This window comes from Chironomus tepperi, unplaced genomic scaffold (assembly GCF_022539635.2).
Source record: "Chironomus tepperi strain 1889 unplaced genomic scaffold, CSIRO-AGI_Ctep_v1 contig_81, whole genome shotgun sequence".
Taxonomy (NCBI): Eukaryota; Metazoa; Arthropoda; class Insecta; order Diptera; family Chironomidae; genus Chironomus; species Chironomus tepperi.
In genome coordinates, this window is record NW_027226203.1 from 355,971 (window position 1) to 381,558 (window position 25,588).

Here is a 25,588-nt window from a genome sequence, read left to right on the forward strand (position 1 = left end):
GATTAGAAGAGATACAAAGCATGCGGTTCTTGACCTTGAGAGTCAAAAGTATTGCAAAGCACACAATTTTTGACCTTGAGCGTCAGTTTAGTGTCTAAATTAGTGCAAAACACGATTTTTTGGATTCAATAACTCAAATAACTCAAATGATATCAATAATGACTCCAAGACTCATTAATAGCACACAACACACGATTTTACATTATCTTCACTAAAACCTTCACAACACTTCCCATTGAAAATTATTCAATTGACCTTTAAGTGTCATCTAGTCAATAAGTCTCTGTCACATCCTCAAGAGTCAATAAAAGACTTACTAAATTTGACACCTCGAGAAGCATTTCGACATCCCTTGTGACTGTGTCTTTACACACCCAAGTTTCTCATTATCATTTACTTTTAGTGGCTATAAAAAAAAGTTTTTTGATAGACAAAAAAAAATTAAAAAAATGCCAAAAAGTCCGACAATAAAACCTAATCCACATGATGATAATTGATACATCGATTTACATTTTTCGATTTGATTTATGCCTGATCGTTAACGAAATACGCTTAATTTGTGATTTTGAGACATCGATCGATCGGACTTAAATATCTTAATTAGAATATGATTTTTTTAACGGAAATTTTAAATTAGTTCCCCTCATTGATGACCGCGAGGCACTCAATTCAATTTTTTATTATCGATTTGTGATTTGAATTTTATGTGATTTTATGTTACTTTTAATCTCGCTTGTGGGAATTTTTTTTCAAGTCGCACAGGTACTTTTTAGAAGACATAAAGTTTTACTGCTTTACTGTGTCGCTTTAATTTGAATATTATACTCGATTTTTATCTCTATTTTAATGTACGGGTTGGAATTATTGAATGGTTGGATTTATTTCACACTTTGTCGGAGATTGTGAGGTGAATTTATGGGTTTTTTTGGGGGAATTTTGGGTATAAATGTTTGTGTCGGTGGTTGTCCAAAGCTGAATGTGTTATCTAAGACTGAGGTTTTTATGGAATATTGAGTAATCTATCCAAATCTTAAGGTCTTATCCAAAGCTGATCATTTTATTTAATGAATGAACGTTTTATCCGAAGCTGAGCATCAAGTCCAAGGTTAAGATTTTTATGTTAAACTGAGCATTTTATCAAATTCTGAAGGTCTTATTCAAAGCTGAGCGTCTTAAGTCAAACTGAGTGTACATTTCAAAACTAAGCAAATTATTCGAAACTGAGCGAATTATTTAAAACTTAAGAATGTTCTCAAAGCTGAGCGTCATGTTCAAAACTAAAAGTCTTTAAAGCTGTGAGTCTTATCCGAAGCTGAACGTCGTATCAAACACTGAGCGTATTATCCAAATTTGAACGCTTTATTCAAAGCTAAGCGTCTTATACAAAGCTAAGGATTTTATTTAAAAATAAGCGTCTAATCCAAAACTGAGCTTCTTATCAAAATTAAAAGTCTTGTCCTTAACTGAGCGTCTTATCCAAAGCTGAACATCTTGTTCAAAGTTGGGTGTGTTATCCAAGGCTGAGCGTCTTTTTCAAGGCTGAACTTCTTATTCAAAGTTTAACGTCTTATATAAAGTTGAGGATTTTACCCAAAGCTGATCATTTTATCCAATTTCTAGCGTCTTATCCAAAACTGAAGGTCTTCGAAGCTGAGAAGCTTATTGAAAGCTGAGCGACTATTCCAATTTAAAGCGTTTTATTCAATGTTGAGAATGTTATCTATAGCTGAGCGTTTTTTCCCAAGCTGAGCATTTTACCAATGCTGAGAAGCTTATTTAAAGCTGAGCGACTAATTCAATGTCAAGCATCCTATCCAAAGTTGAGAATATTATCTAAAGCTAAGCGTTTTATCCCAAGCTCAGTGTTTTATTCCAAGCTGACCACTTTATCCAATGCTGAGCGTCTGGTTCATAACTTAAGGTCTTCGAAGCTTATCCAAAGCTGAGCGTCTTGTTAAAAATTAAGCGTCTTATCCAAAGATGAGGATTTTATCAAAAGCTGAAGTTTTTATCCAAAGCTGAGCGTCAAGCCCAAAGCTGAATATCTCTTCATTAAGCTTCAAACCACAAAACACAAAATTATGCGCTCTAACCACTTCCCATCCTCAACCCCATTTCAAACTCATTTTTATTATTTGCCTCAGTCCGAACAAACTATTTAATTTAAATATTATTATTTTATTGACTTTGAAGTTATAGAATTTTTACACAGTCACCAACATACATACAAACACAAGCTGTGCACATAGTTTATGACTTTATGATAATAGCGTAATATATAAGCGCGTACGTAATATCACAAGACTACTAATTTTACTTCATAAAGATTTATTGCCGAAACAACAGTCACATGTGAATTTTTTTTTATATTTTTTTATTGAGTCATAAAATAATTTTTATTGAATAAAATTGGATAGATTCTCTTTTGTGGATTGAGAATGGCTGGGGGAAGCTATTGTGTATTATTGTGTAAAATTTGATTTTGTAGAGCCTATTAGATATCTTAATAAGCCTTCAATCGATCAAATTAGTGTCCATAATACCTTAAATACTAATTTTATATCGATTTTATGCCTTACCCCCCAATAAAGTTACTGTCCACATACGATAATTACAAAAAAATCTAATTTTACATTCACGACTGTCATTTGTCCATTTTGCTGCATTTTTTGCGGTCGTGTCTGTTTTGTGACTTTCAATTAATTTTCTATATTCAAATTCAGATCACATTTAGTTTTCGATGTTCATATGACAAAATAAAATCAATATTAATTAAAGTGGCTTAATCTAGTGACTGTCTAATGGCTTCAGACACGTAGCATATTATGAATGGCCTCCTTGTCTAAATTATTTCTATCCATTTGATTCATTTGACACTCCCAATAACAATGGTACGGATGATCTAATTCCTAGGTGGATATTATTGTAAATTGGAGTTGAATTATTGAGGTTTTCAGTTTGTCTTTGAGTGATTTTTTGGTAAGGCTGAGGTAAGTTGAGACGAAGCTAAGCATCATTAGACATGAGCGTTGCTGCAAACTGAGTATCATTAGAGTTAAGAATTTATGTAAGCTGAGCGTCATTAAAGCGTTTATACAGGCTGAGCTTCCTTTAGACCGAGCATCATTAGAGCTGAGCATTTATATAGGTTGAGCGTCCTTAAGACTGAGCGTCCTTAAGACTGAGCGTTCTTAAGACTGAGCGTCCTTAAGACTGAGCGTCCTTAAGACTGAGCGTCCTTAAGACTGAGCGTCCTTAAGACTGAGCGTCCTTAAGACTGAGCGTCCTTAAGGCTGTGCGTTCTTAAGACTGAGCGTTCTTAAGACTGAGCGTTCTTAAGACTGAGCGTTCTTAAGACTGAGCGTCCTTAATTCTGAACGTCATTAAAGTTGAGCGTTGATGCAGACTGAGCATCATTAAAACTGAGTTTAGATGCATTTTGAGCATTTTTAGAGCTAAGTGATGATACAGGCTGAGCTTCATTGTAGCTGAGCGTCATTAGAACTGAGCAATGATACAGGCTGAGCGTCATTGGAGCTGAGCGTTATTAGAACTGAGCAATGATACATGATGAGCGTCATTAATTATAAAATCCCTAAAAACGACCATCAACTATCCTAATGCATCTACCAAACTCTACAACCCAATCAAAACTGCGCCACATCCACCCACACCCAAAAGACCCTCAACCATAAATACTGTTTCATTTGAATGCTCACAAATGCTAAATGTCGAGACACCGAAAATGTAAATGCATGAATAATTGATCAGACACAACATCACTCGAATGTGCGTGATATTAGTGCCTTCGTTTAAAAAAAGAAAGAGAAACATTTAATGGGCCAATTTTCGTGATCAACAAATAAATAAAATTTCATGACATGCGAGTCGCACACATGCATTGCGGGGAGTCGTGGAGAACACATTATTTTTGTATGAAGCATGGTGGAGCTGCGAGAGATGTAGACAGACATAAATTGACTTATGATGTGAGAATCAATTTTTTATGATATTTTCATTTTTCGCTGTCTGCTCATAATTGCAGTCAATTGTGAAATTCATAGGTTCGATTACTTATGCCAGACGCGCAGCATGACAAAAAACGCACAATTCAATGAGAAGCGAAATTAATTTTTCAATTCAGTAGACACTTGACATGGTATGAATCGGGGGATAATAGGGGAACTAAATTGTGTGTCAATTTTTTCGGTGCAGGGGAATCGAAATTGTAGATTTTTTTGATATGGAATGAATTTTTTGAGTGATGTGGTGTTGATTGGTTTGAGTGATGTTGATTGGTGATTAGAGGTCATTTAGATTGAGATGATTGAAGTGGACCACGTGGTAGATGTTTTTAGGTCGATTGTGGTTTTATTGGAATTTATGAGTAAGTTTTAATGCAGTTTTTGCACTTGATCAGTGTTTTTAGGCAAGTTGCTTAGTTTTTAATCAAAGTTGCTCTTTTATTCAGTCAAAGTTGCTCAATTTTTAGTCTAAGTTGCTCAATTTTCATTCAAATTTGCTCAATTTTTCGTCAAAGTTTCTCACTTTTTACTCAAAGTTGCTCAAGTTTCAGTCAAAGTTGCTCACTTTTTAGTCAAATTTGCTCAATTTGTAGTCATAGTTGCTCAATTTTTAGTCAAAGTTGCTCAATTTTCAGTCAAAGTTGCTCAATTTGTAATCAAATTTGCTCAGTTTTTAGTCAAAGATGCTAAATTTTTAATCAAAGTTGCTCAATTTTTAGTCAAAGTTGCTCACTTTTTAGTCAAAGTTGCTCAATTTTAAGCCAAAAGTTGCTCAATTTTTAGATAAGTTGTTTAGTTTTTGGCCAATAATATGACAAGGAATCTTAGAGCAATGGTGACACACTGACGTCCCTTGTCACGCAGTTTGCCCAACACTGCCTAACAATACGACTTATCCCGACATAACCAATTGCCCTGACATTTCCCTGAAACCCCTGAAAATCAGTCATCCAACAAACTACCAAAATAAAGTAAAAAAAATCAATATCAATCACGAAAATTACTTCATGAATACGCCACACTTGAGTGGCTGTCAGGCATGTCTCTCTCTTTTTTTAAAAAAAAATTTGTAATTAATTGGTTTGATGAATGAACAGCAGTAGACAGTTAGCAATTGTTATACGAACAATTCACTTCATACACAATTTTTTCATGGCGCAGGCATCTCAACAGGTTGCCATTGTACATAACAAAATAATAATAATAATAATAAAATGTTTGATTGACAACTTACTGATGCGGCCGTGGGCGATAAATAATCTGGACTGATGTAATGATTTTGATTGTTATTGTTATTGTTCACTGAACTCAACATTTCTGACATTTTCATATTTTTTTTTATACTGTATCGCTTATCACTTCTTCTTACTTTAATACTTTTGACAGGCTTGTTACTTTTTATTAATATTTTCTTGCGATTTATTTCTCTTTTTTTAAGCATTCACTTTGTTGTTTTGCGGCCTCCCCTCCTCCTTTGGTGGGGTTTATTGATTACTACGATTAATTATTATTATTTCTTAAAAATATCACTCAATTGAAATCCACTTTAGATCTTATGCCACGTGTGATTTATTGGAACTGGATTTTTTGGGCACTTGAAGCCTTCTTTATTGACGGCTTAGCACTTGTCAAATTGATTATTGAAACTTTGATGTTTTTGGGTTTTTTTACGGTACTTGAGCTATATTCCTTAGTTGTAACTTCACTTTTCAAGTTTTATTTTGACTTTATCTGACAAGAAAAGAATTGAAATTATTATTTATGATGTTGTCGCCACTTGGGTTTATTTTTATATATTTTTTGTTGTTGTGGAATTCCGACTTAGAAGTTAAATGATTGTTATTAAAATGATTGATGTTGTCGGATTAATGACACATTTGGGACGAAATTGATGCTGGCTTATTTAATGATTACTTAGAATATTTTTAGGGACTTTAAAGCAGAGCTGGTAGCACTAGGAAGAGCATACTCTCAAAACCAGACCCTAACATACAAGCATATGCTTAATGCGCACATTACTGTATCAATGAGCATACTCACTAGGTGACGTAAGATGTTCATTGACCATATGCATGCATGTTAGGCAGAACGTGACCTAGAAAATAGGTAACCCCATTATTTAGCACAAACAGAAACTGCATAGTGAACTGGTGCTCAACAGTTCATTTAGTCATTGTTAAGATAGTCAAAAGCATGTATTAGAAATTGCAACGATACTTATCTAGTATATTCAAAGTAAGTAAGCTCTCAATAATATACTCATTGGTTCTCAGGATAGGAACTCAATATAGAGGCATTTTACTAAATTTCAGACACCAGTTTAGGTGTCATTTTGGACTTTTGGAGTCGTGACTCACAAAATTCTGCCAAATTTGCTTTAGAGCTTTGGACAATGCTCTAAATTGATATTAAAAGTTACCAAGCAATGATGCAAGGTTTTTGCAACTTTTTGGGATTGATTCTGAGATTTTATGAGCTTTTCAGGCAATAAATGAGGGAGCTTAATGTCTAAATTAACTGAAAATGCTCCAACAACTTAGTAAACCTATCAAGATGAGGCTTATACATCATAAAATTACTCATAAAGTCCCTTAACAATCCACAATAATCTAAAATTAAGGATCCTGTCAAGAACCGCTGACCTGCATTTTAGATGCACAGACCTGCAGTTTTGGGATGTACCTTACAGTACGTTCAAAGCTGCAAGCCTGCGTTTTTTGTCTATTGACCTGCAATTTTGGACGAATCTTATTAAATTCTAAGCTAGCATCAATTTCATCCACAAATGTCAATATTAATCCCTTCTAAGTCAATTCCTGGAGTTTTAAACCGATTCACGACAGAAATGCTGCATTTTTTACAATTTTATTAATTTTATTATGTTCAACTATTATTAATACACGACTATTCACTTTTATTGTCCAATCTAAGACCCAGCAACACTGCCAGACCTCTCAAAACCAACAATCCAAACCAAATAACCCCCAGCAAGAACAAACAAGCAATCTAAAAATCTACACAACAATTCATAATTCTATCCACATTTCAGATAAATTAATGACCAAACAACACTCGATAATTAATCGAGTTAATCAATCATATTCAAAAATCCATTGAATTTCAACTGCAATTTGTTGGCAAAAACACACCTTCTGTCAGAATCTACAACAGTTTTTGCCAACAATAATTTATCAAAATTCATGATTTTTTAAGGCTCAGACAAATAAATTATTATTTAAAAGGTTTAGAGAATGTATTGTAAAGGCTTAATTAATCTCAATAAAATTGGAATGTTTTATTATTTTTTATGTGGTGGTGGTTGAGGGATTAGTGAGAGGTTCTATTGCTGTTGTTTTGATGGAATTTGGATTTAGATTGTTGTTGATTTTTGAGATTGGGGAGCGGAATTAGCAAAGATTAAATTTTGGTTGAGTTTTGAAAATAAAACTAGATTTGAAAAGTTTCAAATTTTTATGTTTTTTTTAGAAAATTTTGTGTTATATTGAAGATTTTTAGGTTTTTATAGTTTTTTAAAGATTTTAAATTTTCTTTTTTTGAATTTTCAAATTTTTATTCCAAATTTTAAATTTTTATCAAAAATTAAATTCAAAATTTGTAATTTTAAATTTTTTTTAAATTTTAGTTTTTTTTAAATTTTTTAATTTCAAATTTTTAAATTTTATAAATCATAATTTACAAAATCAAATTTTTAAAAATTTTAATTTCAATTTCAAATTTTTAAAATTTTAATTAAAATTTCAAATTTTTTAAAATTTTAATTTCAGATATTTCAAATTTTTAGAATTTTAAAATTTTACATTTTATAAATTTTAATTTTCAAGATCTGAAGCCAAATCGGATTTTGAATGGAATTGATCAAAATTAGTCGAATTTTTCAGACAAAATTCCAAATCAAATTCGAGTTTTTGTCAAACTTATCATAAAATTTGGAATTTTTTCAAGTTTTTAAATTATTTTCTTATTTTAATAGAATTGACACAAAAATTTCGAATTTTTCAGACACATTTCCAGGTCAAATTCGAGTTTTTGTCAAAACTGTCATAAAATTTGGATTTTTTTAAATTTTTACATTTTTTTATAATTTTTAACAGTTATTTTTTAAAGTTTTTATCAAATTTTTTAGTTTTTTTATTTTTAAATTTTTTTTAGTTTAATATTTTTTTTTTTTAGATTTTAAATTTTCAAAACTTAAATTCAATAAAATTTGAATTCAAAAATTTAAATATTATTTTTTAAAATTCTTCATAATTATTCAGCAATTCCCAGCACATTTTTACCATCATTATCACAATTAAATTCACAGTCTCTAATTCCTCTAGTTCCATTTACATATCTTAACCACAACCAAAAAAAAGGAATTAAAATTCCACTCGAAAATATTCTAATAATTATGCTAATCTGTTCTCTAATCTTCCACAATATGTGCCCGCATGCTGAATACATTTTTTAGTCAGTTCCTTCACAAATAAATATTTCCACTTATAATCCAATCAGAGCATCAACGACACAAATTATCAGCATTGGTAATTCTGCCTTAATTATGTTCACTTTATTATAATTTTAATTTTTTTCATATTCATGTATGACTACATGCATAATAATGTGCAGTTTAATCCTTTATTGTTGTTCGTATGTCACTTTTCACATAATCCCAAACCGCAAAATTTCATAATCCACTGGCATTTCGGTGGGAATTTTTTATTTTTATTTTCTGGTATTTATTTCACGTATTTATTTTCATTATTAATCCACAAAAAAAGCAGCAGCAAAGAATAAAATTTTAATTTTAATTAATATAAAAACAAGAAGCTCAAAATTGATGTTTTTATGCTGATAATTAACATTCTCACATTCATATTCCGATTTTTAGCGCTTTTTTTTTTGTTGCTGTTGGAGTTGTGGGATTAATTGTGTCATTTTGGGGGGAAATTATTATTTGAAAATTATACCAAGTTGAGCATTGTGCTGGCTAATTATGCGGTTATTTTGAGAGTCATAGAATGTTTTATGCAAATTTAATTGAGTAGTTTGAATGTTAACAGAAATACAAGGAAGAATTTTGATGTGTCATGGAAATTTCTCCATTTGGGTTTCGTAGAATTATATACAATTTGTGGTTGTTTACAGATTTGCACATTGTGACTGTCTCAAGTATTAAGATATAATGTCAATGATGCTACTTATAATATGTTTGTCTTAACGACCAATAAGTTCAAATTTATGAAGTAGTTATTATTGATAGAAGTCTGCATGACTTTTATTGGGCACATTTGGAAATTACGTCATACCCCTCCTCCTCTCTCTCATCGTAACGCTTTAACAAAGCAGATTTGTAAAAGAATCTTAATCAAAATGTGTATTTCCCTTAACAGACAACGAGCATACTCTGAGTATACTCACTTTTGTAATCATACTAATTTGTATGCAAAAAGCATGCATTGAGTATGCTCATTAATGTGAGCATATGTTATAATTGACTCCATCCTAATTTTATAAGCATTATATAACTTTTGAACGTCCCCATATGAAATCTTGTCCAATTTTGTGTAACAAATCTGAATCAACTTCAAGCTCTGGTCACTATTTCATTAATTATGTCCTGTTTCTTTTTTATGAAATGAAGATTTAAAAACGACTTAATCCCTTGGAAATTTGATTCATAGAAGATATGACACAGCCATCATTTAGCCACGTGCTTGATACAGATTTGTTAATTTTGGGACCTAAAATTTGAAAAATTGAAAGTTTGACACAAAAAATTTGCATAATGCCATTTGATCACGAGCTTGATACAGATTTGTTTAACTTTGAAACCTAAAATTCAAAACAAGTATTAAATTACCTTATCACTTGTTTTTCATCTACAGGATTAGAATGGAAAAATTGCATAAACTCGATAAAATTCAGCTTGTTGTTGGAATGAAATTCATGTAATGGTCCATTAATGATTGATAATTGATAATTAGTAAAGGGGACATACAAAACATGTATACTTTATACATATATGATATAGTGTCATACAGTCGAACAGCTCCCGATACCTCATTTTTAGGGACATGCGTCTGGAAATCGTATAACGTGGGTTTTGAGTCTCACTAGAGATCCGCTATTTGGAATTGTCAGTTTCCAATTGAAACAACACTTGTCAACTGAAACATCTTAAAATACTGGAGGATGGTCAAAATTATGAATACTTGAAACTTACTAAACTGCACTTAAATAATACTCAAGAAATGTGAAAGTAATTTGAGTCATAAGCTTGTTAAGCTACCAAATTTCAAATTCCGAAACTGAAAAAAAAATCATCAAATCCTCGCTCCATGTCCATCGATTAGATACATAGCGGGATCATTAATTCCCCAACAGAACTACTGATTACTCCAAAACAGCAACAACAACAACAACAAAATGCGCTAAATCCGCAAACAAAAAAAAAAAAATCAACAAAAGCAGAACAAAAATTTTTTTCACTCATAAATTTTCATTTTTTTTCTACCTCTTTTAATCTTATTTATGTGCATACATAAATCCAAACGAATTATCGACTGACAGCACACAATTTTGCTACTTTTGCTATATTTTATGTGCTTCACTGCATTCTTCTCACTTGTATCTTATGTGTGCCTATCGTAAATTCATTAAATAATGTGAAAAAAAAAATGTGCACAAAAAATTATTAATTGGCTCGTAATTTTTTTGGTCACTTCCCTTTTTGTTGTGCCAATTTTTATTATTTTTTATAAAAATTTTCACTTTTTATTATTACGCAGCATTTCTTTTGTGTCGCGTCATTCGGCATGTAACAATAATATTAATAATTACTCAATTCATATCCAACCGATTCTCGGCCGACGACATTTATAATTTTATTATTAAAATAAAGACGGGTTGCGAGAATACAAAAAAAATTATTTTTTATATATTATTAAGTGTTTACGTTAATACAGTTTGACAGCAACTGACTAAAGCATTTGTTATTCATTCATTTCTCTCGTGTTTCGTTTTGAAGACAAAATAAAAAATTTTTTCTGTTGAGTTGTGCAATTTTTTTTTATTTTGTGGGTGCTCTCTCGGCATGCCTGTCGGAGAGATGTTCGAAATTCGAAAATGGGAGAGAATTTTGAGAGAATTTTTGAGATAGTTACTCAATTTGACTCACATATGCTACGGTTTATGCTCATTTACTCAGTGAATGGGTAAATTATTCCCATTTTGAATTGAGCATTAGCTCTTGATGTCTCATCATTCGGAATTAATACTCATTTAATGAATTTTTTATACTCATTTGATTTTTGATATCTTTAGGTATGGATATGAAAATTTGATTTTTAGATTTATGATAATATCAAAAAATTATAAGAATTTGAGAGTCTTCATCAGAGCTCGAAGTTGACTCGAATTTTATACGAAGTCGAATCGATTCTGGCGGACTTATTCATGCAGAATCTGAGACGACTTCGAGGCACGGTCTTCATTAAATTGAGTTTTGTGAGCTTCTTCAGAAAATTAAGGTGGACAGAATATACACAAAGGCATGTACATGGGAAATCAGTATTGAAATTGAGAACATTTAACTTTGCGGATCGTAAGTGAGCTTAATATAGAAATGCTGGATATTAGGAACTGTTAGAGGTTGAACTCAACTTATCAACCCTTTGGAAATATCTCAGAATTGTATCAGTTGCTAATGATGCAATGAAATTTCACTAAATAATAAAGAGGTTTATTGGTATATTACCTTATTTACCTAGGATCTTGATCAGAGATTGGGACTTCCTAATGATGTTCAGGGTAAGCTTATTCATTTAAAGAATATACACATGTGTTCACAGTTGATAATTCTTTATTTTTAATTTTACAATTTTCTCCTTTAAATGCTTTATCTATATTTGTCACACCAGTAATCCCAATTGCTTGATTTTAGCTGCAAGCACATGGACGATGTGCTAACTCAGCAATTTTTCTCTCCAATTCTTCAATAGCAAATGATTGATTTTTAAAATTTTCTTTAAATTCGTTGTTTAGGACATTTTGAGTGAAAAAATTATCTCTAAATTCCTCATCTACATCCTCAAGTCTGCAAACTCTTTTATCTAAATTCCCAGCAATACATCCTGGAGGTAACGTTATAGCAGTCGTAGTTGTGGTCGTTGCAACAGTTGTTGTTTCTGTGTATATGCCAAAAAATGATAAATTTTTAAATAATTAATTGATTTACTTCTTACCAGGCTCTAGATTATTGTAATTTTCAAAGCATTTCAAAAGCTGTAATCTCATTTGCAATCTTGTGTCTGAATCATCATAAATGGAGAAATCTGCACACATGTTTTCACGAAAATCTAAAGTTCTTACTCCCGTATCATCAATAAGATTTTGATCAAATGCATTAATTTGATTATTATTAACATAAAGGTATGTTAAATTGGATAAAATTCCAAATGAATTTGAATGAATGACACTTAGGTTATTAAATCCTAATTCAATCGATATTAATTCTTTTGAGGAACTGAAAATATTTGATGGAAGTTCCTTAATTTTATTGCTGCGCAAATACAGAGATTTCAGTTGGTTTAAAGATTCAAACCATTCCACACGTAATGCCTTAAGTTCATTATTAGTTAAGACCAAAGACTCTAAATTCACCAACGATGCAAAAATATTTTTTGGTAAGTCATTAATTTTGTTAAAATTTAGATCCAATGTTTTAAGGTTTATTAGTGATGTAAAGACATTTTCTGGTAGGACACTAAATTGGTTATAAGTTAAGACCAACATCTTCAAGTTCACTAATGATGTAAAGACATTTTCATGGATTCTTGTTAGCTCATTTCGTTCTAGATATAACCTCAAAAGATTTGAGTTTCCCTCGAACGCATAATCATCAATTTCCGTAATTAAATTGTAATTTAAATCCAAATATTCAAGACCTTTACAGTTTCTAAATGAATTAACGCCAATATGAACGAGTCTCATTGAATTAAAATCAATTCTTGTTGCATTTTGAAAAGTGTCACAGATTGCTGACGGGACATTAGTTGTATTTGAATTGGCAGTTGGTACAATATACCGAACATCTTCGTCTGTCTTTCCTTGTAAATGTGTTCCACTAACTCTTGTAAAGTTGTATGTACCACTCGGATTGTACATAAAAATATCACAAGTGTAGCCAAAACTATAATGGACTCTGTACGTACATAACAGTATTTGTGCACAACTTTTATGAAAAATCAAAAAAATAGCCACAATTTTTATAAAATTTCCAACACTCATCACTTGGGAGCTTATAAGGATATTTATACTTGTTGTTTACTGTTTCTTGACTGAACAAATTAATAAAATTTTTAATTAATTTATACCAATTTTATTATCAACAAAAGTACTTTTCCGAACAGATTAATAATTTTATTGCAACAGGAACACACGAAAGTACGTGATAAAGATAAAGCAGAATTTTATCAATGCAATTAAAAAGTAAAAGAAAGGCTTTAAATTAATGAAGTAAACAAAATAGCATTCACATGGCCAAAGATCAAGTGGACGGCTGAATATAACCCGATAATATAGAGCCACTACTGCACTTCCAAGCTTATAAACCTCCAATCTATTGAAAAATCACTTACTCCGATCCAGAAGAGAAACTTTCTTGTTTCAACGCCAAACAACACAAAAAGACACCCTCAATTAGTATCACTTATCAAATGAATATTATGCTTCTTCTTCTCAAACCCACAATATCATGGAAATGAAGTTGATGATGATGATATTATCTCATTTTGTGTATAACTCACACCTCAACCAACTTCCTATCATCCTCATTCATTCTCATTTATTATGTTGATGATAATGATAAATCTCATTTTTTTCGAGTATAAATCATGCGCATTCAATTAGTTTATTTATTACATCGAAAATCAGAAGCACTAGATGGGATGATTGAAAGGATTTCTGTTGAAGGATTAGTGTAGGGAACTGTAGATTCATGTTTTGAGGATTAGATCCAAATACTTGAGGTAAATAAAATTATTGGATCAATAAAACCTCAAATTTTTATGTTTTTATTGGACTTAACTGAGCTAGCAAGCTACTTTGCTCACTAAGTTAAACTTATTTCCTTCACACAATCTCATTTCAACACTATCTAGCTCATTAGAGTTGTTAATTTTTAGTCAAGTTAATTATTAGTTGGTTGATCGCAAAGTTGTTCAGTCAAAAGATTTTTTATTCAATTGAGGTTGTTTGTTACTCAGTTTAGGTTGTCGCTGCTAAGCTGTGTTTTCAGCTGCTTAGTACATCGATTAGTTGCTCAATTGGGCTTTTTGTTTCTTAGTTTGGGTCTTTTATTGCTTAGTTGAGTTTTCTGTTGCTTAGTTGGGTCTTTTGTTGCTTAGTTGGGTCTTTTGTTGCTTATTCGAGTCTTATGTTGCTTACTTGGACCTTTTGTTGCTTAGTTGGGTCTTTTGTTGCTTAGTTGGGTCTTTTGTTGCTTAGTTGGGTCTTTTGTTGCTTAATTGGGTCTTTTGTTGCTTAGTTGGGTCTTGATGATGCGTAGTTAAATTTACTTGTTGCTCAGTTGAGTTTTTAGTTTGCTCAATTGAGCTTATTTGTTGTTAAATTGACATCGCTGTTACTTAGTCGACTATTTTGGTGTTTTATCGAGTATATAGTTGCTCAGTCGGACTTTTTATCACATAATTAAGCTAGTGATTGCATAATTGGATTTTTTATAATTCAACTAAACTTGATGTTACTCAATTAAGCTTCTTGTTGCTTAGTTGAGCTATATATATTGCTCAGTCAACCTCAAAATTGCTCAGTTTAGATCATCCTTTCCCAATTTCAATCAATTTTAATCAAATAATGTAACAAACACAATTTCTCTCGAAAAAACATCCAGCATATCCCCAAAAAAAAAACCCATCCACAAAAATAATAAATATCCAAACTCTTCTTCATCATCATCCATTTCCTCATCTAATTTGATTTTCAAGATTCATTAGCCATGCTTGATGTCGTCAAGGAAAGAAATTATTGTCGGAGTAAAAACGTCTTACAAAAGACGAAAAGAATGAAAATGTGAATGAGAAATGTGTCATCAACAGTCGACAACATCTCATTGTGAACTCTCACACACAGTGTCACATAGAACGAGTCAAACAATGATAAATGATTTTTAATTAACGACAATGAATCCTTTTCTTTTCTTTTCTGACTGCTTTCCTTCAAGACATGGCATTTTAGATGGATAGACAGATAGGATTGGTGAATAATAGATTGAATGTGATTGATATGATGGAATGGGGTTTTGAGTTGAGTGATGGAATGAGACGAGATTGAGAAATGAGAAAAGGAAAATGAAAAAGGAAATGTCGATGGTATTGTAGTTTTGTGACTTGATGTTTAGACATTATGGAAATTTATTTGTTGGAATATATTTGAGAGTATTTGAGGTGGGAAGGTCATTGATGGGGAGAGATGTGATTTTTATTTTGGATTTGATTGTCAGGAAGTTTCAGTTTTGTATTGATTTAATGAGGATTATTTGAGGTTTGGAATCAATAAAATTACAATTGGGGGTCCTTACTTATGTCCTTCGATCTGTCTGAAGCTGGGTATATAGGTGGCCACTGCTAGTCAATTGCCAATTGTTGATCCAAAACTCAGCTTCACCCTGACCTGACACTTGCCTGGATGGGGTCATATCATAATAAAATTGATAATAAACCAGACAATTTGATTTAAGACCGACATGACTCTGACATGATGCCGTGTCCGGGATCAATTAGAATTCGGTACCATCCCAGAGTCATGTTAGAATAGAATATAATGTAAGGTTCGCTTGTAGCAACGGCACTGCGATCAATGATCTGTTGTACCATCCAAAATTCTCTACAAAATGCTTATGTCCTTGATAAAACCAACGATGACCAAATAGAGCTGTTTTGTCATGTTTGGAGTCATGTTTGCTTGATTCCTGATTTTTGGTTAATTAACCATCTTATGCTTTATGAGAAATTGGCAAGTGGAAGCTAGCGTTAGAGTCAGCTTCAGGCGACTCTTGTGGAAGGTCATGATGACCAGCAAAGTAAGTAAGTAAGTAACCATGTTATGCTGTTTAAGTTCCTTTAACGAGCAAGTTCCTAATCCCCACCAAATCACCTCAATCCCTTCCCACATTCTCACTGTCAATCTGTCTAAGCAACATAACTAATGACTGATAATGATGATATAACGATTCTTTCGTTTCCATAAATTCATCATCAGAAAAGCTTCTTAATGACATGAAAAAAAGAAAAATCTTCAGCGAACAAAAATTTTTTCCATCCATTCTTAATCTTTCAAGTGCCACATCTTAAATTTCCATTTCATCTTTCTCAGATTTTTTTTTTCTCCTTCAGCACAGAAACATGACATGAAATGAGATTGAAATCTCAGTATATATATTTTTTTGGGAAATTTATCATCATTAACTGCACTGTCATTCATCCTTTTTGTGTACCAACATCAACCCTTTATCTATGTGTTGGTGATGATACATTTTTAGTGTCACATAAAAAAGAGATGAGGCAGATGAGTAAGAAGGAAGAAGGTGAAGACATAGACATGACATTTCATATCCCGCCTCATACTATATATCTTACTTCATGAAATAAATAAGAAGAGCACAGCAGCAGCAAGTGACATCTTCTCATTCCCAAAATGACAGTGAAAAATAGAAGAAAAAAATATGTATTTTTCATCTTAAAAAAGTGTTGCTTATGCTGGCATAAAAATGGAGGTTTGGAAGTGAATTTTGGATATGATATGGGGGTATAGGAGATTACTCAAGGGTTATCTAGGTCAAATTTGGAAAGTGTAAGAGTAATCAATAAGTTCTAAAACAAGGATGTTGCTTAAAACATCTAGTTTGATCTTGAATTGCATTTCTTGATCTCGGTTCCGTTCTTAGTCTCGGTTCCGTTCTTGGTCTCGGTTCCGTTCTTGGTTTCGGTTCCGTTCTTGGTCTCGGTTCCGTTCTTGGTCTCGGTTCCGTTCTTAGTCTCGGTTCCGTTCTTGGTCTCGGTTCCGTTCTTGGTCTCAGTTCCGTTCTTGGTCTCGGTTTCGTTCTTAGTCTCGGTTCCGTTCTTGGTCTCGGTTCCGTTCTTGGTCTCAGTTCCGTTCTTAGTCTCGGTTCAGTTCTTGGCCTCGGTGTCGAAAATTCATCGAAACCGGTCTTCGGTTCCGTTCTTGGTATTATCTATGTGTTTGCTTAGATCCTTCTTGGTCTAACCTACTTTTTATATTCCGTTTTTATTGGTTTTGGTTCTAATTGTTCTTTTTCGGTTCCGTTTTTTTGGTCATTCGGTTCCAAAGTTCTTGGTTTCGGAATCACTTTCCGTTAATGTATTTGATTTCTTGGTTCGATATCAAGTTTGGTTCTTTTCTTGAAAATTCGTCGAAACCGAGACTTCCGGAAGCCCCAATCGCAGTATTATCTATGTGTTGGTAATTACTTTGCATTATTCATCGATAGAATCAGTTTTAATGATCCAGTGGGAGATTCTAGATTACAATTGATCTGTATAGCCAGCAAAGTAAGTAACTAAGTAAGAAACCTAGTGTGTATAACAGATAAAATTCATCAAAACGTCTGCACCCTAATTAGAAGTCCTGTTCATATCTATAAATATCATCTTAGTCACTCCAACACAGAGTTCGAAGTCGACTTGGATAATTTTGTGGAAAAATCGACTTTACTCGTTTTTTGCATGAAAAAGTCGACTTACTCAATTCTATATAAAATTTGAGTCCACTTCGCCCTCTGCTCCAACAAAACCCCCAACATTCCACTTCCTTAAAATTAACCCCTTTGATCTCCCATTTCAAACAATTTTCATCCTCCAACTCCTCAAAACAGACAAAAAAAAAGGAAATAAGAAGAAAAAGTGTCAAAAAAGAAGGCAAAAAAAGAAGAAAATTGCTGAAGACAAAAGACAATAAACGACCTTCTGGTCGAGTGATAATGGCAAAGAAAGAGAAAAATTAGTTCACTTAAATGTGAAAAAATAAATCAATGTCAAAGTGACTGTGCATAAAAGTGGTAGGTGGAGGTAACGGGGGGATGGAATGAATGATGACATGACATGATGATAAAAAGTATGAAAAAAAGGTTTGTGATAAATGTGAAAATATGTATTTAAATTGGATGTTTGTGGACACAATATTTTTATTTCTGGATTGTCACAGCACTTAGTTCCAAAACTCAATTTAAATTGTGAATTTTGCAGCACAACACAAACCCAAAAAACTTTCAACATAACCATGGACAAGTGTATGACATCACATTGAATCCAACGACCGTCCAATTATGATTTATAATACGACTAGTGCCACCACATCCAGCCTGAGCGAATACTCTGCATTGGAACAAGCTGCTGGTCGTATGTGCAATCGTGTATGGTCCTAATGAGCTAGGATTGATGGGTGAGCAGATTTGATTCGATCCAAAATGTGTGGTGCACTGATTGTTAGCACGACAAAGCTGAATTGAGCCACTGGTTCTGTCTGGATGGGGTATGCATGCTTGTGTGTATATGCACCACATTATGCAGATTAATAGAATTACTTTCAAATTTATAAACATTTTTTTTGTAGATTTTAAAGTCACTGGTTATGATTTCGAAATTGTACTGAAGAATTATTGAAAATTTGCTAGGTTTTATACTGTAAACTGCACTTTTCTTATCTATATGCTTAATTTTTCATCCAATTCTTAGTAGATATTAATATTAAGCATGATAAAAAATTGATAAAACATTTTAAAAAGTTCCCCTTTTCCACAAATCATCATCACTTAAAAGTCATACCCTAACAGACAAAGAGCATGCTTACATGGTACCGGACTGACATTACAGTCTTTTATGGATAGATATAGCTTTTGTTGTGATACTTATTTTTAAAATTGTGCTAATTTTTGTCAACTAATCTTATCTGTGGAATTTAATCGAATAAATGCAATTTAAGCTCCGAAATTCTCACGTGGATTTTATTTACAGTTTATCAGCTGTTTATGTATAAAATGTTGCATAATAAAATGACTTGATAATTTTTAATCAAATTAATTGATTTGGGTTAACTGTAATTAGCTTGACAGAGTTGGTGTTTTTCAAGAGTATCAAAGGAGCGTCTAATTCGCGTACATTCATTTGATTTCCATTATAAAGCTGTGACCAATTTTGCATGGTGCTCTTCTCTTTCAGGACCCCAACCACCTCTTTATGGAAAAATTCTTCAATTCGATGGTTTTTTTGTGAATTTTAGCAATCCAAACAGAAATTGAATCCAAATCGCTTCCCAAAAAAATTCTGGCTGTTCTCTGCTGTTTTCATACTAAATTGGAGTTGCTTGGACTTGAAAACTATCAAAATTACAAAAAATCCCAGTACTTTCTCACAAGTCACATGATTTTAGACGTTCCTTTGTATAATTCAATGCTGATCAACAATTGAAGATAGAAGGGGAAGAATTCCAGAAAAACTTAAATGTTTGAGACTTCAGCGGATTTCCACACCTTGCAAAGTGTCGAATGCTAAGAATCGTAGATCTTGGATGGAGTCCGCATGGAAAAAGGACACAAATCGACTCAAGTCGACTAGACTCCTTTCAAAATTCGAGTCAACTTCGAGTTCTGGTCATTGATTTGGTTTCACATTAGAACATGGATGAAACAAGCAGTTAAGTGCTCAATGAACCAAGAGCAAATCAAAAATCATCCCTAATTAGTAACATCATATCCAAATTTCCCCTACCCATGTACTTATTGACCTTAATCCAATCTTATCATTTTTTTGAAGCAAGGTGATAAAGAAAAGCAAAATAAAATCAGGCACGAGTTTACTCTACAAATTTAGTCTTTTAAAATTGTGCTACAAAATGGATATAAAAATATTTCTGCTGGTCTTCATCATCCTAGTGAAATCTCAATCGAGTCAAAGTCAAACAGTCGCGTGTGATTTTACTGAAACTGTCAATGGCTACACATGTCAGGCTACAATCAACAATATTAATGGATTTGATAATATCACAATAATTGATGGACAACATCTACCAAATAAAGGTGATGCTGATGTTAAATCAATCATAAGTTCCGGTCCTGTATCTCCAAATATTCCAAGAATTTTCTGTGATAAATTCACAAATGTCGAGTCAATTCACTTCCTGTTGTTCAACATCCAACGGATTAGCGTTAATTCATTATGGAATTGCAGAAACTTACTGACATTGGATCTACACATGAATCAAATTGAAGTAATTGATCAGCTTGCATTTATCAATGCTCTCAAGTTGACTCGTCTGGATTTACAGCAAAATAAAATTGCAACTCTGCCTAATATTGTGTTTTTCACATTAAGTAACTTGACAAACCTTAATTTGGGAGGTAATCAGCTATCAACATTAAATCCCGACTGGTTCCTTAGACTCTCAAGCTTGAGATATCTCTACATGCACAACAATCAAATTGAGGTCCTACCTGATAAAATATTTGCAAATTTAACTCGTTTAGTGCACATTGACTTGGATAATAATAAGCTTAAGATCATTCATGCTGATTCTTTTGGAGTTCTACCAGTATTGAGTGTCGGTTCTTTCCAATACAACCAAATTTATGCAATCGATGAAAAGATTCTGGACAATACTGGAATTACTAGTTTTGACATGAAAGGGAATGTATGTGCTGATGTTAATGTTGATGATACATCTGAATTTAAGCAGGTGATGAGGACAGAATTGGAGCAGTGCTTTACAAATTATTTGGAGATGGGTGGTAAGTAGTGGTTGAGGTTTTTTACTGAGAACTTGTTTGGTTCGGACTTGTTGGGTTCGTACCTGTTGGGTTCGGGCTTGTTGGGTTCGGGCTTGTTGGGGCTTTGTTGGGTTCGGCTAAGAACTGCAGGCCAGAATTTCCTGAATTTTAGATGTTAAGCCTGCATTTTTAACTGTACCTTAAAGTTCGTAAAGCAATAGAGTCAGATGGAAGGCATTTAGTAATAACCAAGGCTCCAAGTCGGAGCATGGTTCCAATAAGTAAGTTATAGTTCGTCCAAGGCTGCAGGCGCAGGCTTAGGTTTATTGTCTGTATACTTGGATGAATTCTAGTCCCAAGACATCGACTGCATTTGCAATTATTACCTTTGTCTTATGTGTGTCACTAGCAGGGACGTATTCAGAGGGCCTGTCAGAGGGGTTTGAAAATGATTTTTCAATTTCTATAGTTTTTGGTCATTTAAGGATTAATTGAACCTCAATTAATTTCTTTCATCCCTCCCACAGATCAATCCACCACCATAGACTGCACCTACGCAGTAACAGAGTACGGCTACACTTGTCGAGCATCAATTTACAATCCTGATGGATTCAACAACTTCACAACAATTAGCGGAGCCCATCTATCAGGCTATGATGACTCAAATGTTCAAGCTATCGTCGGTCTGAGAACCGTTACCACAAATATCCCGAAAATATTTTGCGATAAATTTACAAATGTCGAGACAATATTTTATATTCAGCTTGGCATTAGAAGTGTGGGACCTGAGTCCTTCTGGAATTGCAGTAGACTGCTGGATTTGAATATTTGGATCAATCAAATTGAGGCTATTGATTTCTTTACGTTCCTTTATAGTCCTCAATTAAGAAGACTTGACATGCGACAGAACAGAATTGCTAATTTTTCAAGGATCTTGTTATGGCCTTTGTCTGAATTGAAGACTTTGATTTTAGAGCAAAATGACTTGACAACCCTAAATCCTGACTGGTTCTTAAGACATTGGAATTTGACATACTTGAACCTGCAATATAACAGAATTGCAGAACTTCCACGAGGTGTTTTTGGTAACATGACAGCCTTAGAGCAACTCATAATTAACAACAATCGACTCACAGTCATTCACTCAAATTCATTTGGAAGTCATCCAGTGCTGACTAATACATCATTTGCTAATAACCAGATTAATGCAATCGATGAGAGATTTATTGATAATACAGGAATTACCAATATTGATATGAGAGGAAATATTTGTGCAAATTCAAATATTATTGATTATTCACCTAGCAGAGCAGCTTTGAAGGCAGCATTGAGGATTTGTTTCCAGAATTACGAGGAATTGTATCCAGGTAAGTTGGTGTTTTGGGAGGATTTATGGAATTTATTTTAAATTAATTGTTAAGGGGCCGTTGACTTACTACCAAGACATTGACACTCTTCATCCGCTTTCATCCGGCCCATACAATCTTTCATCCGGATGAAATTTTTGCATGAAGATGAAGAATCCTTTCATCCGGAAGAAAAGTGTGTCGATGCCTTGCTTAATACGTAATGTTCCTATGGGAGAAAGGTTAAGCTATAGTTACGTCTTAATCAGAGGTCAGAGCCGTCCTTGGTCGACTACGGTCTATAATCGACTAAAGAAAATCTGGATTTTTTAGCCGGCTTTAGGCAACAAAGGCCTACTAAAATGAATCGGCTTCGACTTCTACTCAATATCCATCGAGATTCTTACAAGGGATGGGATGGGGTACGGGTCAAAAATTGAGTTTCTTGCATTAATTAATAAGTGAACTGCCCTTTAATGATTTAAACAACTTTTTAATTCTTTAACTTATCCTTCTTTAAAACAGAACCAACAACCACAACAACGACACAGCCAACAACTACAACCCCACAATGTCCTGTTGGAAATTTAGAACAACGAGTATGTGATCTAGAAGTTGAAAATCGAGATTTACGAAGAAGAATTGAGGCTCTGGAAAGAAGCAAGGATGAATTTTGATTGTGGACTGCCTTAAACCGTAGTGGATGCTCCTTAACCCTAACTTGTTGGAGTATCGGTCTAAATTTACAAATTGTACTAAAAAATGTTCTTAAATTGAATTTTCAAATAAAATAAATCAAGAATCAAATTAATTTTTCATCACACACTTCTAATTCCTTTATTTCATCATCTGATTAATCTCATTTTTCCATTATAAGAAGTCACACAAGTAACAAATGTTGCAGCATTATTATGTGTGGGATATTAACAATATCATGTGTGTGTGTCGCTTCTATTCACCGAAAAAAAGAGAGAATTTTTTGTTTTGTTAGGCAACACTATTCATCCATTCATATCATTACAATAGTGAAACATGGATGTAAGTAAGCAAGAAGTGATAAATCAGTTGAGAAACGAGGGTTTGAAAGGATGCAATAAATCATTTATAACATTTCTCTCGGCTCTTTTTTTTTCCTCAGGATGCTTGTGGATGTCCAGTTTTGTGTCCTTGTGATGATTTTTTGAGGAAATTTTTGAATTTTTGGATTTAAAGAAATTTGAAGAAATTTACAAAATTTGAAGAATTTGAAAAAATTTAAAGAATTTGAAGAAATTCAAAGAATTTAATAAAAAAATTAAAGATTTTGAAGAAATTTAAAAAATTTGAAGAAATTTAAAGAATTTGAAGAAATTTAAAGAATTTGACGAAATTTAAAGAATTTGAAGAAATTTAAAGAATTTGAAGAAATTTAGAGATTTTGAAGAAATTTAAAGTATTTGAAGAATTTAAAAATTTGAAGAAATTTAAAGATTTTGAAAACATTTTAAAAAATTGAAGAAATTTAAAAATTTGAAATTTAAAGAATTTGAAGAAATTTAAAGAATTTGAAGAAATTTAAAGAATTTGAAGAAATTTAAAGAATTTGAAGAAATTTAAAGAATTTGAAGAAATTTAAAGAATTTGAAGAAATTTAAAGAATTTGAAGAAATTTAAAGAATTTGAAGAAATTTAAAGAATTTGAAGAAATTTAAAGAATTTGGTGAAATTTAAAAATTTTGAAGAATTTAAAAATTTGAAGAAATTTAAAGATTTTGAAAACATTTTAAAAAATTGAAGAAATTTAAAAAATTTGAAGAAATATAAAGAAATTCGAAGAATTTGAAGAAATTTAAAGAATTTGAAGAAATTTGAAGAAATTTAAAGAAATTTAAAGAATTTGAAGAAATTTAAAGATTTTAAGAAATTTAAAAGATTTGAAGAAATTTGAAGAAATTCAATGAATTTGAAGAAATTTAAAGAATTTGAAGAAAATTAAAGAATTTGAAGAAATTTAAAGAATTTGAAGAAATTTGGAGAATTTAAAAAATTGAAGAAATTTGAAAAAAAAATTTTCGAAAATTCCTTAAAATTCATAAAAGTTGAACAAAACCACCACAAGGGACACCTCCTGACAATAATTCTTTCCCTAAGTCAATTCAACTCATCTGCTGTTGCTCTCCTCCTCCCTTTTACACATCTTCTTCCTTCCTTTTGTCTTTCAATCTTTCCATCTTAAATAAAACATGTTCAATGTTGTGTATCTGAAGACCATTAGGATGATATTATTCATCCTTATAGTGTCGAAAAATGTTCACATTTGTGAGATGAAATTCGGGTCATTTATTTGGCATGGTGCGTTGAAGATCAATGAATGAGGAGGACATTGGGGATTAATATTGATGAGATTTGTTGAAATTTTTGATTTTGAGCAATTTTTCATGCAATTTTGAGTTTCTGGAAGGTCAAAATTGAATTTATTTGCTGCGAAATAATTTGAAGAATTCACTCGAAATTTCTGGCACTTATCATGCAAATTATCACTTCCAAAAAAAAATTCTCCAAATCTCTCGCCACTCCGTCATCTTCAATTATCTAAATTACACAAAAAAAATTTCCTCATCCCACTCATAAATTCCAATTTTTTATTTCTCAACTCATTTCATTGAGTATTGCAGATCATCAATTCACAGATTATCCAGCCATGAAGACCCTCCAAAAATTTATTTCATCTTTTTTTTTTTTTTCAAGAATTTCATTTCTCATTTCATTGATTTTTATTTCATTAAGCTCTCAATAATTTACTTTACTTCATTGAATATTGATGCGACCACTCAACGTAAAGGCACTGAAGATGCCTCTTGAATGGAATCATCAGTTATGTTATGTTATTGTGTACGGGCTTTGTTTGAGTTAATAGAGATCTCATGAGAGTAATTTTTCGAATGTGCATTGAATAAGAATGTTGACTTGATATACTTTATTGTTGTTGGATATTTGATATAGGAATGGATGAAAAATCATCACATAATTATTTCATGACATTCTTTTTTTTTGTGAGGGGTGGATTGGAATGTAGGAAATGTAAGGATGCAGTCATTTTGTCTTTTTTGCGTGTAATCTGCTTAAATTGGTGATTAATGGGATGATGGATGGATGGAAGTGGTTGGGATTGACTCAATACTTGCTCAAAACTAAGATTTCGTTTAAAATTGACTTTATATTAAGTCTTAGTTGAAGATTGACTCAAAATTAAGTCGATGCTTTACGTTTAACTAAAATTCAAGTAGTTGTTACAATTTTTTCTCTAAACTAAGTCGTTGCTCACATTTGGTAGATATTATCACACTTGGTATAAGTAATTGGCAAGTGGTAGTCAGCAATAGAGTCAGCTTCAGACGCCAACTGAGGGAGACTATGGATCACATTTGATCTGTATG

General features: G+C 32.4%; 3 protein-coding genes across 6 annotated transcripts in view; 1 reads left to right on the forward strand and 2 right to left on the reverse strand.

Moving 5' to 3' along the window:
- The window catches only part of elB (elbow B), a 69,398-nt gene extending 58,399 nt beyond the window's left edge, over window positions 1–10,999 (reverse strand). For 2 of the 4 annotated variants that reach the window (XM_070633812.1, XM_070633808.1), the window contains exons 1-2: window positions 10,869–10,999; window positions 5,260–5,756 (exon numbers count right to left, since the gene is read on the reverse strand). In XM_070633812.1, coding sequence (XP_070489913.1) covers window positions 5,260–5,466 — 207 coding nt within the window. In that variant the 5' untranslated portion in view covers window positions 5,467–5,756; window positions 10,869–10,999. Of the gene's footprint in view, window positions 1–5,259; window positions 5,757–10,542 lie in introns of all 4 variants that reach the window. The other 2 variants (XM_070633809.1, XM_070633810.1) reach the window with 2 other exon arrangements.
- Window positions 11,000–11,920: 921 nt separating this feature from the next.
- Window positions 11,921–13,193, reverse strand: LOC139085716 (carboxypeptidase N subunit 2-like). The gene is made up of 2 exons (XM_070633846.1): window positions 12,272–13,193; window positions 11,921–12,214 (listed from the first exon to the last, which is right to left on the reverse strand). The coding sequence occupies exons 1-2, from the start codon at window positions 13,191–13,193 to the stop codon at window positions 11,967–11,969; spliced, it is 1,170 nt and encodes a 389-aa protein (XP_070489947.1). The 3' UTR covers window positions 11,921–11,966.
- A 6,734-nt stretch (window positions 13,194–19,927) lies between these two features.
- LOC139085690 (leucine-rich repeat-containing protein 15-like) lies at window positions 19,928–22,997 on the forward strand. The gene is made up of 3 exons (XM_070633804.1): window positions 19,928–20,847; window positions 21,354–22,193; window positions 22,698–22,997. Exons 1-3 carry the CDS (start codon window positions 19,956–19,958, stop codon window positions 22,847–22,849), a joined length of 1,884 nt encoding a protein of 627 aa, XP_070489905.1. The 5' UTR covers window positions 19,928–19,955; the 3' UTR covers window positions 22,850–22,997.
- The last annotated feature ends 2,591 nt before the right edge of the window (window positions 22,998–25,588 follow it).